This window comes from Mustela lutreola, chromosome 4 (genome assembly GCF_030435805.1).
Source record: "Mustela lutreola isolate mMusLut2 chromosome 4, mMusLut2.pri, whole genome shotgun sequence".
Classification (NCBI taxonomy): domain Eukaryota; kingdom Metazoa; phylum Chordata; class Mammalia; order Carnivora; family Mustelidae; genus Mustela; species Mustela lutreola.
The window spans coordinates 134250835-134265000 of record NC_081293.1 but is presented as its reverse complement, the minus strand read 5'-3'; the positions used below and the strand labels follow the sequence as shown (position 1 = coordinate 134265000).

The window sequence follows — 14166 nt, the reverse complement described above, 5'->3', positions numbered from 1 at the left end:
ACCACTCAGCTTAAAGATTTTACTGTGAAAGAAAAGAAGAAAAAGAGTACAGCAACTTGAAGAAAAGGAGTGGAAGGATGTTCAGGAGAGAGGAGGTTGAGAGATTCGTTGCCTTTTTCTATTTTGTTATGAGAACTATAGCTAACTATAGAGAGGAAAAAGAGTCTCTAGAGACAGAAGGATTTGAAGCATCTGAAGATAGCAAGATCGAATATGGTGCTAGGATTTCAGGAGAGGCAGTAGAGACAGAGCCCAGGCTTGGGAGAGAGAAAGAGAGAATGCATGTCGGTGCATAATGGCACAGACACTTATGGGAGGTTGTGTGACTGAGCGCTTACCTGTGCCAGGCCCTGTGCTTAAAGCTCTATATTATGTCGTGTCATTTAATTCATACTACAGTCAAGGAGGCAGTTAGTAGTGTTTTTTGTGGGGGGTTTTTTTGGAGGTTTTTTTGTTTTTTTTTAAGCTCCCAAGTTACCACCGAGGCAAAGAAGTCTTGATGGGTTTGGGTAATTTGTCTAAGGTCACAGACGTTTTAAGTAAGTAGGAGACTGGGTTGCTAACTCAGTCCAGTCTCTCTTTCTTTGAAACCTGAGCTATCACATAAAGGTCTTTTGAGACAGATAGGAGAGAGCACATGCTGGCTGGCTGGGGGAAGTTTGACCAGAGAGTTATATACTGAGCGCAGACAGGGAGCCATAGCTGGCAGGTTTGGGGTCGTCATTGGCAGTGAGAGTGGAAGTGGAGAGAGTTGAGACAGCGCTAAGCATTGTGAACTTGACTTGCCTGAGGCCGGGGCAGGTAGCTGCTCTTGCTGATGTTTTTTGTAACCAGTGCTATTTGTATACGGTGGCTATCCTGGGAGAAGGACTCCACTTTGCTCTGTTTTGTTTTTTTAGACTAAGAACATGTTAGATCTTCTGTCAGCTCTTTAAATTGTAGAAATTAAAATTATTTTATCCCTTGTGAGGCAAAAGGGCCCTTTATTTTTTTAAATTCCTATGTTAAGCAGCGTAGCAACCAGGAATCTCATATGTTGTACCAAAAGCCCCAGGTAACCTGGCAGCGGGGCCGTATTGCTTTTGCTGTTCCAAGTGATAGCTGTTGGTGTGCCTTCCTGATGGCTTTGTCAAAAATACCCTCCACAGATATGCACATTTTGGACATCTTATTTAAAAGGCAGAATTTTTGAAGTTCGGAAGAGGATGTCAAATACCTCAAGGGGTCCAGGTTTTGTATCTAATATGGTGAGAATTTGAGAATAATACTGGAAGTCATATGATATTATCTGTATTATGCTTAAAGGTTGCCTTAATGAAAAAAAAAAAACACCTGGAAAGAAAAAGACTTTCTATCTTCCTGTCTCTGTGTTCTAGGTGCATCAAAGAGGAGAGTCGAGGTGTGCACATGTTCATAGGGTTGTTGTCGGGATTTACGAAAATAATGCATGTGAAGGACATAAATTAGAAACTAGCTCATAGTTTGTATGATGTGCTATTTTTAATTTTAAGTTATGGGATGTCAACTAATGGATAACCTTGTAGAAATACGTGGTTCCTGCCACTCTGCCCCAGTCCTGGGTAGTTTCTGATGATGTGTGGTCAACAGCTGTGTCTAGGTCAGGCATACTTCTTTGGACTTTGGAATATGAAATAAAATTTATTTCCTATTATATTTATTTATTTTACTTAATAAATAAATAAAATAGGAAATAAAATAAAATAGGAAATATAGGAAATAAATAAAAATAAAATAGGAAATAAAATAAAATAAGAAATAAAATAAATTTATAGGAAATAAATAGGAAATAAAATATTTTATTTCCTATTTCCTAATAAAATAGGAAATAAAATAGGAAATAAAAGGAGGAACCTTGAAAAATACTGTTTTGTTTTGTTTTTTTTAAAGATTTTATTTATTTATTTGACAGAGAGAGATCACAAGTAGACAGAGAGGCAGGCAGAGAGAGAGGAGGAAGCAGTCTCCCTGCTGAGCAAAGAGCCCAATGCGGGACTCTATCCCAGGACTCTGAGATCATGACCTGAGCCGAAGGCAGCAGCTTAACCCACTGAGCCACCCAGGTGCCCTGAAAAATACTGTTTTTATAAAACACTACCCAAGGGAGTTGAGTGTGCTGAAAAGAGGACTCGAAAATGTTCTTAAAAATATTAGAAAATGACTACATTGTACACCTGAAGCTAACACTATATGTTAACTGTATTGGAATTAAAAATTTTAAACTTCATAAAGAAAATAAAAAATACTGGAAAATTATTCATTTTTTAAAATCATTTCTCCATTTGTTCACCAAATATTTTTTGAGGGCTGACATTCTACTAGGAGCTGGAGTTACCAGGATGAATATGCTATCATTGCCTTCAAAGTGACCAGTGCTCGGGGATGGGATAGAATATAACCATGTAGTGCCATAGTTCTTTAATAATTAGTGCCATAAAGGTTTTTTGGTTTGATGTTGTTGTTGTTGTTTTGTTTTTTAAAAGAGGAAAAGAGGGTGTGGAGACCAGAGGTTGAGAGAGAATCCCAGGCAGGCTCTATGCCCAGTGCAGAGCCCAACGTGGGACTCAGTCTTATAACCCTGCGGTCATGACCTGAGCTGAAATTAAGAGTTGGTCACAACCAGTTGAGCCAAGAAGCTGCCCCATGTTTTTTTTAGTAGGCAAAATAGTTTTTAAAAGAAGAAAACTCAGATATAAAAGAGTATACGACAGGGGCACCTGGGTGGCTCAGTGGGTTAAAGCCTCTGCTTTCATCTCAGGTCATGATCTCAGGGTCCTGGGATGCAGCTCCGCATCAGGCTCTCTGCCTACTTGTGATCTCTGTCAAATAAATAAAATCTTAAAAAAAATGTTTATTGACTGTAAAGGAGATACACTGTGTGACACTCAAAAATTCCCCTTTGGGGTCTGATCAATTTAGCAAACCAGTACAAACCTAGGATTAGGTGTTTTGCCAAATTAAAAGATTGGCTCTTAGCCTGATAAATAGAAAACTCTACTGTGATTCAGGTGTGAAACCATCTAGTAGTAATAACTTCAGCAGCAAGTTGTTTAAAGACTATATTAGCTATTTCCATTTTCTGCTGCAACAGGACAGTGTGCTTTTCATTGCTAATGGTAGTGACCTTTATATCATCACCTTTTATTGAAGTTCCTTTTGCTAAGTATTATACTGAGTACTTTATGCTAGTCATTGGATCTAAATTCTCGTGTCACTAAGAAGTTACATTTAATAGATGAGGAATTTGAGGTACAGAAATACTGAGAATGTATAGCTAAGTGGCAGGGCAGTGATCTGAGCTCAGGTTTCTGACTCCCAAAGCCTGTATTCTTGTTCCAACAGTGTCCTGCCATTGGTAGGAAGTGGCAGAATTCAGATATAGATCCATATTAAGATGGTACTTTAAAAAAATATATTTGTTTGTCTGGGAAAGTAGCAGGCAGAGGGAGAAGCAGACTTCTTCCCCCTCCCCGCCCCCCGCCCCAGTAAGGAGGCCTATGTGGGACTCAGTCCCAGGCCCAGTCATCATGACCTGAGCTGAAGGCAGATGCTTAACCAGCTGAGCCACCCAGATGTCCCATAGATGGTACATTTTGACTGTTGTTTTTTGTTTTTTTAATACAGTCTACTTCTTCTCTGAAAAGTCATTTTCTTCAAGAAGTTAGTTGCATGTAGAAAGGTAGAACATGAGGATGATAACCGGGCTTGACTAGGTGATCAGCCGTAGTGGTTGACAGTGCAAGAGAGATGGCCTCCATTGAGTGTATGTCAAGGAGAAAAAGTGAAAAAGGAATTATCAGGGGGTGTTATGTGTATAATGCACATTTTGAAGGAAACTTGTCAAAGAAATGTATCAAGAGCAAGCCAGCTTGAACATCTCTTTAAGGCAGTAGGTTCTCCTCATAGGGTTTCTGACCATTGGCAGATAGGATGTTTGAGCTGATCACCCCATTGAAAACAATAAAAAATGTTGGGTAATATACTTTAGTGTATTTTGTAAAAGCATTTTCAGATTCATAAGTTAGTCAGGAGTATCAAGCCAAAATTTAGGTGAGATAAGCAGAACCCTAAGGCTGGCTGGCTTTGGCCTTCAAGGCATTTGCCAAACACCTGAACTTGAGTATTAATTCTTGATGTCCCAGGGGACAGCCACATACTGCCCAGAGTGCTAAGTCTAAAAGAAAAGGGTATAACTCAGGTGGGCAAGCAAGGCACTTACTGTCAGGTGCTGAGCTTGTTGAGCAGTCCTGTGACTGATTGCGTCCTTCACGTCTCTACTTTAGGGACTACTCTTGCCGTATCTAATTCCTGGTCCTAAAGAAATTCCTCTTCCATAAATCTGGACTTCAAAGGGTTATAATTGTAAGCCAACCCTTCTGTGTAAGGGTATAATTAAAATGCTCTCTTTTACCGCTCTGGACTATAAGGAAAATTGCTTTGGTTCTGGAGGGAGAGAGAAGAGAGAGGGGAAGACCCACTCTTGGTAATAATTTGGAATTCTAAGCTTGTCTCATATAGGTTTGCATTGTTAAATTTCTATTTCTCAGGTGATTAAGAAAATTCTCAAGCTGGCAAAGTCTTGAATTGGTAGTACCCCTAGGTACCAGACAGAAACAAACACAAGTTCTCTCTTTTTTATTTTAATTTTTTTTAAATTTTTTTTAAGACTTTATTTATTTATTTGACAGACAGAGATTACAAGTAGGCAGAGAGGCAGGCAGAGAGAGAGGAGGAAGCAGGCTTCCTGCTGAGCAGAGAGCCCAATGTGGGGCTCGATTCCAGGACTCAGATCATGACTGAGCCGAAGGCAGAGGCCTCAACCCACTGAACCACCCAGGTGCCCCTCTTTTTTACTTTTTTTAAAGATTTTATCTATTTGACAGATCACAAGTAGATAGAGAGGCGGGCAGAGAAAGAGAGTGGGAAGCAGGCTCACTGCTGAGCAGAGAGCTTGATGCAGGGCTTGATCCCAGGACCCTGAGACCTTGACCCAAGCCAAAGGCAGAGACTTAACTCACTGAGCCACTCAGGGGCCCCCAAACACAAGTTCTCTTGAAAGGAGCCCACCTTCATATCTGTTAGGCTGAGCAGTGGGCATTATATGTAAATGATGAACTCCTGAACTCCACTCCTGAAACCAATATTGAACTGTATGTCAACAATAACTAGAATTTAAAATAAACAAATAAATAAAGGCCACCTTCAGCCCAGACCTCAGAGTTTCCACAGATATTATTCCAAGGAAAAGGAACAGCTCATAGTCTAAAATCTCAAGTCACACAAGGAAACAAGGGACTTTAAGAAGAGATAGCAGCTTTTTAAACCTACAACAGGCAGCTTTTTAAACCTACAAAGACTTAAATTTCAAAATTATCAGAAATATAAAATGAATGTTTTTATTTGTTTTAAAAGATTAAAAGGGATGAAATATTTATAATGATTAAACTTTAAAACCAAACATTTCAAAATTCTGGCTTTAAGAACAGATTAAACATAGCTGAAGAGAGAATTAGTGAACTAGAACATAAGGGAATGACTCAGAACAGAGAGATTGAGACAGAGGAAAGTATGAGCTGGCCTCATAAGTATAAAAGGAAACTAGAAGGAAAGGAGAGATGATATCTAAAAATTTCCCAGAACCATTAAAAAGCTATCAGTCCTTAGATTCAGAAGCACAACAAATCGCAAGTGGGATAAATAAAAATAATCCAGATTAAGATGTCACAGTGACACTGCTGAATACCAAGACTTCCGGGAAGTCCATAGATGGCCAGAAGGAACAGCAGGTGCCCCCAAAGGAGAATGGTTGAACTGACAACCAACTTAAAAACCCAGAATAGTAAAAGCCAGACATCAGCACAGTGTTTTCAGTGTGTGGAGGAAAAACCTTTCAACTTAGAATTCTATACTCGGTGAAAGTGTCTTCCAGGAACGGGGATAAAATAAAGACATTGTTTAGACTAGCAAAACTGAAAATGCATACCACAAACAGGCCCTTACTAAAGGAAATTCTAGAATGTACTTTAAGTAGAAGGAAAGTGATTCAGATGACAGTTTGGAGACGTAGCAAGGAATGAGGAGCAAAGAGTGGTATATGTTTAGTCTAAATAGCATTGTGTGAATTTAAATATATGTGTGATGGTAATTACAGTTGTTCATATTTTTAAAGCTAGAATTAAAGTACCTGACAATAAGATGGGGGGTTGCTTATAATGTAAGTTGTATAAAATGAATGTATTACACAGGAGGAAGGAGATAACAAAGACAGTAAATACATATATTAAGATTTCCAGGGTAGAAACACTTAGAGTAAAAACAGTCTGAACCTTGCAAATAGATAGTGGGGAGATGTCAGAAGAAAGAAGGCAAGAAAGGAAAACTGAAAAGGTGGGACATGATAGCTTAGCTTTGTGAAGGCGACGTGCTCAGAGACTACAATTCCATGTAATAAAACTCTGTGCCACTTCCTGAATTTCTAGCCTGTCTAAATGTGAGCATCCTTGATGGCAAAGCAGCGTACAATAGAACAGTAGAGAACTAGAACCAACACAGGAGTGGCATTTCCTACCAAAAACAAAACAACAAAAAAAGAAAAAACCCTTGAGTCTCCAAGATGCTTTGGTTAGAATTGCAATGAAATTAAGGAGAAGCCAGTATCCTGAAAGTCCCCAGACTAAAGAAACTAAATAATAGGTTTTGATATTTCATATTCAAATTGAAGTAATTTCAGTGTCACCGATATCAAGTCTCCAGTTGTTGGCTGGGTCATTTGGTTTTAACACCAGTGACACAATCTCATAACGGGTCTTGGCACCAGTGCTTTTTCTCCACAAGATACTGAAACTCACCCTGTTCAAATCCCAGGCACGTGGGCCTCACTCTCCCTTGACTGGGCAGGAGAGGTGCTGCCAGGCTGTGTATACAAGGGTTAACTCACTGGGGAAAAACCAAGAGGAATGCTAAGGATCAAGACCTGACATGCTGCCCATTGTTTGTAGCTCCAGGATCAAAATATACAATTATACATGCCAAATAAATTCTAAACCTGTAAGGTAGGAAAGGAGGGGTGGCTCTGACTACAGGTGCCAGAAGCATTAAATAACGTCCCCAGACAAGGTGCACCACTGTTGTCTTGAATGCTGCAGGTCCCTCCGTCTGGCATTTTACCCCCTGCCAGACAATGTGCATTCACTGCAGGAGTCTCTGTTGAGCCTCCGTCTCCCAGACCTGCTGGCTCCTGGTGCCCGGCCCTGACACAGAGGTGCCTTTGTGAGTGTAATTACCTTCCCCTGTATGGGAAATACTCTGTTTGGAGCTGCGGTTGCAGGTACAGCTCGCAGAAGCAGGAATTAGCATGCAAAAAGACTGCACTGCCCCAACTCCTTTATCAGCAGTCATTCTTGAGGCTTGTTTTTTGTTCCTCAGATTGATTGGGTAGGTGTGATACCATCCAAGATGCAGAGCTTTAAAGGAAAAAAAAGAGCCTTTGGAGATAGCAGAGAGAGAGAGAGAGAGAAATCCTGTTGTGTTCTTTTGACAATTTCATGCCTGACAGAGCTGCCAGAGTAAACTTGAGTGGATGCTTCTAGCAACTTAAGAACTGATTAAGCTCCCTTGGGCTTTCCCCAGTGTCCACATTAAAAAAAAAAAAAAAAGTGTGAAGCAGAAAACATAATTCTTTGGCCACAGCAATACTGTGGCCAGCGTCCCTGAGCCTGAGTGGCCCATGCTGACAGTGGACGATTAACCGGAGGTTAAGTGAGACGAAGCCTTGTAGAAGTTGGCCTAGACTCCGAAGAGAGAATGATGACAAGAGGCCTTAGATTGATACAGAATGAATGGAGCCAGGGTGGAGAAGTAAACTAGTTTGAGTTTTGATTCTAGTTTATTTATATATAGGTCTCCCCTCAGATGCCTTTTCTCATTCCTGTCTGTTATTAGTGGGCCTTTTGTTAAAAAGGACATTAAAAAAAAATTTTTTTTTCCCTCTTTGGAGAAGTGCTTTAATAAATACCAAGAGATTCGATTATTGCATTTTGTGTTTATGAATTTTCCCCCAAGTGATTTTACTGTGTGTAGAGAGGAAATGTAGGGCTGACCAGAGAGCATCTTGAGGGCAGAGTTGCCCAGAGAACCAGTGAGAAAGATGTAAGGCAGGAAAATGTGGGGATTTTCCTATAGGGCAAGAACATTTAAAGATTTATTTAAGGTGGCACACACTTTGTAATTGATTAATTTTTTAATGGCCAGAGTAGTGATTTCGGTGTTGCTGACGCAGGCTCTTGGGCAGCACGGAATGTTGTCCCTGAGCACTTCGGAGAGCTGAGGCGAGGGGCAAGTGGATTTTAAGTCCGACGGGTTCCGTGACGTGATGTGGGACTGCAGAGTGGGTACTCACCGTGGAGAGAAAAATTCTCACTGTTGGAACTTTGAAAGCCTTTTTTCACATCCTGCTTCCCTTTTCATTGTGCGGGAGCCACAGGTCAGGTGTCGCCGGAGGCAGCCTTACAAATTGGCACCTGCCTTTGTGCGGTAGTGGGGAAGGAAAGGGGGGGGGGCAGTGGAAGAAGTCTTTTTCTCCAACCTTTTGCAACTTTAGCTCTCCTGGGGAGTTGGGCTTTGATGCCTGGGATCCCCGATGCCCGAGAGGGATTTGCTGCAGGGAGATGCCTGAGCAGGCGAGCAGACGCCAGGAGAGGCTGGGACACCAACACCTCCTCGGGACTTTTGTGGTTTTATCATTTATTTTTAAGCCCCTGGCCCCACAGGTTTTCTTTCTTCCTGGGCTTTTCCTTCTCCCTTTTCTCAGATAATCAGAAACCCGTGACCTCTTTCATGGTCTGATCTTCATTCTAACATGTGTAAATTACTTGACAACATTGTCTGATTCCAGGTAGGAAAAATAAGTCTTCCTGACCCATTTTTCCCGTGGTGGTTCACAGTGCATCTTCGGTTTTTCCTTAGCTTTGTTCTTTTTGTTTGTTTGCTCACTTGTGTTTTCATCAGGCCGTTTTTCTTCTCAGGGATCAGGACTGTTTTCAGACATCTTAAACGTGTTGCACCCCTTACTAGACATGTGTTGTTACACAGATGCAGGATTTGTTGTCATGATTTCAGGACAGGAGGGAGTATTCCTTCTTGGGAAAACCCACCTGCGGCTTCCCATGGCCTTACTCTTCGGTGTCACAGGGAGGTTTCTAATTTCACATCATGTCTTCTTCCCGTGGCCTCCTAATCATCTTGAAGCCACATAAGCATCTGACTTCCTCTCCTTTTTTTAAATATTCATATTCCGGTACAAAATCCTCAACTACTTTTTCCTAAGTTCTATTACATCGTCCCCAACAAATTAGAGATCTTTGTTTGAAAAGCTAAAAGCTTGACTTTGGTTTCTAATATAGTTCTCCAAGAAATGGGTTAGTTTTCCTTGTAGGAGCCTGACCATGTATCCCAAAACCTCTGGTTTCTCTTTTTAATTGTGTCGCTTTGATCATCGTTGTTTCTGTGTGACTTGGTGGAGTCAAGTCAGTGTCCCCAGAACATCCCTTAGGCACAAGCTGACAGCCACAGATTTTGCTGAGTGTTCTCTAGCCCCTGCTCCCTGGCCCTCGGTGCCTACTCTGTGAAATAGGCAGCATTAATAGAGGCAGATAGAAGAGCACGAAGAAAATCAGAACAGCGCTTAAGGGAGTGCAGACAGTGTAGAGGTGTGTGGAATTCACTCCCTGTCTGCCCTCTAGTTAAAGAATCATCCTGGTGCGCCTGGGTGGCTCAGTGGGTTAAAGCCTCTGCCTTCGGCCCAGGTCATGACCTCAGGGTCCTGGGGTTGAGCCCCGCATTGGGCTGCCTGCTCAGTGGGCAGTCTGCTTCTCTGTCTGCCTTCTGCTCCCTGTGCTTGTGCTCTGTATCTCTCTCTCTCTCTGACAAATAAGTAAAATAAAAAAAGGAAAGACTCCTTTGTGGAAAGGGTGCTATTTGGGCTTTAAGTGAATAAAGAGGTGCTATTCAAGGAGTTGATGTTCCCAGCTTAGCCATCCTCAAGGTCGTTGCAGGGTGATTGGGTTATCTTGATTGATCAGATGAGTGGGGCATTGCGCAGTGTTACCTGAGAGGAGCCAGGCTGGCCAAGGAGAGGAAGGTAGGCAAGTGAAGGCATTACAAAGCTTTGAGAAGGGTGAGGGTACGAGCCCTGGTTCGCAGGACAGCCGAGACCAAAGATGGCTGTACAGTTTTGCAAACAGCAGATAGAAAGGAAATTTAGGCAAAATGGCTAAGTAATGAAGGAGATGCTAAACCATACAAGTCCCTACCTCCCCACTCCCACCCCCAGATAACCCCCACAAAACCATACACCACGAATTGAAGGAGAAGAAAAGGATAACTCCGAATCACAGAATGACTGTCCCAGCTATGGAATAGCTGCTAATTTTACTGATGGAAGGAAATGCTCCAAGGCATATACAGTTGCATTGGTTCTCTCTGCTGGTGAAAATTAAGCAGTTTTAAGCAATTTAAATTTTTAATGCTTTTCTCTGTTGTCTGTGATGAGCAGTTAATATTCTATAATCAAGGGGGAGAAACATTTTAAAGGAAAAATATTACCAGCAAAACAGTAGACTGAAGTTTGGCTCTTAGATGTGAAGATTTTGGGAGATGAGGTTAAAAGTAAAAACTAATAGATTTAGTAAAAAGCAAGATTTGTGGGAGGAAGAAATTTATCAGCCTAAAAGATGACTCCAAAGAGATCTATTTAGAAAACCAGTAATACGGCAGTCTGTCTTTTACTATATAGAGGTAGTGGTGCATGAAGATCTCAACTGATCTTCATTTGAATTTGTTCTTTGGCATCTAATTTGAGTATCTCCTGAACAGAGTAAGCTAGCAGAACTTACCGGAAGGTCTGCAGGCAGATGAGGCAAAGGAAGTAAATGTAGTGAAACAGCTGGTGAGGGTCTTCCCCCTACATATGAACTGATCCCAAGGGAAAGACTGGACGCTGAGCATGGATCCTGATGTTCTGCTGTACTTTCTCCCCCTGGAAAAAGCTGGGGGAAGTGGAAGGATTTGAGAGTCCTGTCCTGAGTTTTGCACCTGCCTCTGGCGCTGCCTCCAAGGTTGTCCCCTGAGCGAGCCAGTAGTGTGACCCTTAATAAATGTGCAGCTGATAGATTAATAATAGTCCTGGGTACCCTTTGCACATATATATAAAAGGAGGAATTTGGGTGTGGTGGATTTTTTGGTTCTTCTTTTCAGTTAGATATTTAACCATTTGGGGGTAGACAAGATACAGAAGGGTGGGTCGATCAGCAGAACATGACGTAGATCCACCCCCCTCCTTTCTGAGTATCTGTACAGAATGGACAGAGGTATCTTTTTTTTTTTAAGATTTTATTTATTGGGACACTGGGATGGCTCAGTGAGTTAAAGCCTCTGCCTTAGGCTTGGGTCATGATCTCAGGGTCCTGGGGTCGAGCCCCGCATCGGGCTCTCTGCTCAGTGGGGAGCCTGATCTCTTTCTGCCTGCCTCTTTGCCTACTTGTGATCTCTGTCTGTCAAAGAAATAAATAAAAACTTAAAAAAAAAAAAAAGATTTGTTTATTTGACAGAGATCACAAGTAGGCAGAGAGGCAGGCGTGAGGTGGCGGGGGGTAATGCAGGCTCCCCACTGAGCAGAGGAGCCCAATGCTCGGCTCCTTTCCAGGAACCTGAGATCATGACCTGAGCTGACGGCAGAGGCTTAACCCACTGAGCCACCCAGGTGTTCTTGGACAGAGGTATTTTAATATATCCATGGGTAGGTTGAGGAAGAGTGAGCAAGACAGAATCCAGATTGTAAGCATTTGTTCTGGCTAGAAGGATGGGCCAAACTAGGACAAGGTTTACCAGGATGAAACAAAGCCCTGCTTATGTTATTTATTTAAGGCAGCTAATGAAGTTACAGTATCCATAGGTTAATGGTAGTTCATATGAAAAAGACTAGGGGTTTTATTACCCACAGTCTCAGTTTGAGTCAGGAGTGTAATGGTGGTGTCACAAAGCCAAGGCTATGGTAACAGATGTGTCATGTTAGGAACTTTGACAGAGTGGAACCTAGCTTCAAGCAAAAATCCCCGCGATCCAACATCATTCAACCTTACTAAATTCACTGGGCTCGGCTAGATCTGTTGAATCTGGATGGATTCATTATTTTCTTTGAAGAATCTCTCAATTTAGTGGAAATTTTTAGGTATTAGAAATCTGTGAAAGAAATGATACTAAATCATTAGGTGTTGAAAAGGGGTGACTTCCTTCCCATTTAGCCTTCCTGAGACACAGTATGTGTCTCGTGGTTTTCATTAGAATGCTACGTTTCTGGGCACACACCAGTTCTCAAGGCCCCTCCGTGCATTATTTTGGCACCAGAAATTATTTGAAGACTTTGCTGTAGTTGCTAATTGCTCTATGCACAGCTCTTAAATGGGTGGGAATTATTGTAAATATGTTAAAGCTTTAGAACAAGCATTTATCAATGTTTCATACCCTAGAGGAGAAGGGTGAGTATGTGAATAAATTAGGGGATCCATGAACCCCTTAAAAAGGTATATAATTTTTTACGTATGTGTAATTTTTTCTGGGAAGGAGTCCAATGCTTTCATCAGAATCTCAAACAAGACAAAAACAAACCTCTTCCCCTGCTACCTATATAATTTGTCTACTTCCTAGTATGTAAACAGAGAGGGTACCTTGGTTGTTAACTGCCCATCTTCTGAGAACAGATACTCCTTGAAATGCCAGTGAGTGACATGGAATTTAAAAGGATGTTGTAGGCAGAGTTCCAAAAGTGTTTTTTTTTTTTTTAAGATTTTGTTTATTTATTTGACAGAGATCACAGGTAGGCAGAGAGGCAGGCAGTGGGGGGGGGGGGGGGGGCGGGAAGTAGGCTCCCTGTCAAGCAGAGAGCCCGATGCGGGGCTCAACCCCAGGACCCTGGGATCATGACCTGAGCCACCCAGGTGCCCCACAAAAGTGTTTAAATTGGAGTCTTATCATTGAAATATATGAGAACTATCCCCTTCTTGCTCACACCCCACAATAAAATTACTTTTATTTAAAAAAAAACCCTCAGATTTATTACTTGAAGAATTTGGATTATTTTTTTCTGTTCCCCTTTCAGCTTGTGAGTACAAACTCAGTCTCCTCCAGGAATATTTTGTTCTGAGGTAAGTTCCAGAAAAGCTTGATCTTCTCAATGGGATATGTGTTTCATGTGGTTTTTCTTCCTTTTCAAATGTACAGGGTGCCAAAGCATGCTTTCTGCGGGACATTCCTTTCTCGGCCATCTACTTCCCGTGCTATGCTCATGTGAAGGCTTCCTTTGCAAATGAAGACGGGCAGATTAGTCCCGGAAGCCTGCTCTTGGCTGGCGCCATAGCTGGTGAGTGGCCCTCACAGAGCTCTGCTTGCCCCAGGCCCCTCCCATGTCACTGCCCTGGAATTTCTTACTTACAATTCTTGATAGGGCTCCTCTGAGGGAGCTGTAGATTGCTTTGAATAGCTACTGAAAAGAAAGGAGAAGAATTTAATCTTCTGGCAGATTAGATTAGGCAAGCTTAATTTCTTAACTCCAGAAAAGGCTCATTAAAATATGGTGCATTTTGTGGTATTATTGAATTCTAAGTTCTGTATTCTTTCATAGTTTTGCTTCACAGCAAAACGGTGATAATGGTTCAGCCAGAAGTTTTTTAAAAATTTGAATACTTGTGCTTAAAGGTGTCTAACCAAAATAGTTCATAAATGCTTGTCCAGAATTTAAGCAGTGGTTATTATTTAATAACTTTTTAATTAATTTTTTTAAAGATTTTATTTATTTGAGAGAGAGAGAGAGCACAAACTGGTGGAGGGAGAAACAGACTCCCCACCTAGCAGGAAGCCGGAGGCTGGTTGGATCCCAAAGCCCTGAGATCATGACTTGAGCAGAAGGCAGATGCTTAGCCCACTGAGCCACCCAGCATCCCAGCAGTAATTATTATTTAGATAAAAGTAACAGTAGAATCAGTAAGTCTCAGCCTGAGGACATACCGGATTCCTCTTAGCTGTATTACAGGGCCAGGATATGTAAATTGAGCCCCAGAGGGAAATGGCTCTTGCTTTCTGTGCTACAGTGAATAT

At 41.7% G+C, this 14166-nt stretch overlaps 1 protein-coding gene across 4 annotated transcripts in view; it reads left to right on the top strand.

Moving 5' to 3' along the window:
* Positions 1–14166, top strand: part of SLC25A13 (solute carrier family 25 member 13) — a 180364-nt gene that overhangs the window by 153728 nt on the left and 12470 nt on the right. For all 4 annotated transcript variants that reach the window (XM_059171174.1, XM_059171175.1, XM_059171173.1 and 1 more), the window contains one exon: positions 13294–13432. In XM_059171174.1, the coding sequence (XP_059027157.1) occupies positions 13294–13432 (139 nt within the window). The remainder of the gene's footprint in view (positions 1–13293; positions 13433–14166) is intronic.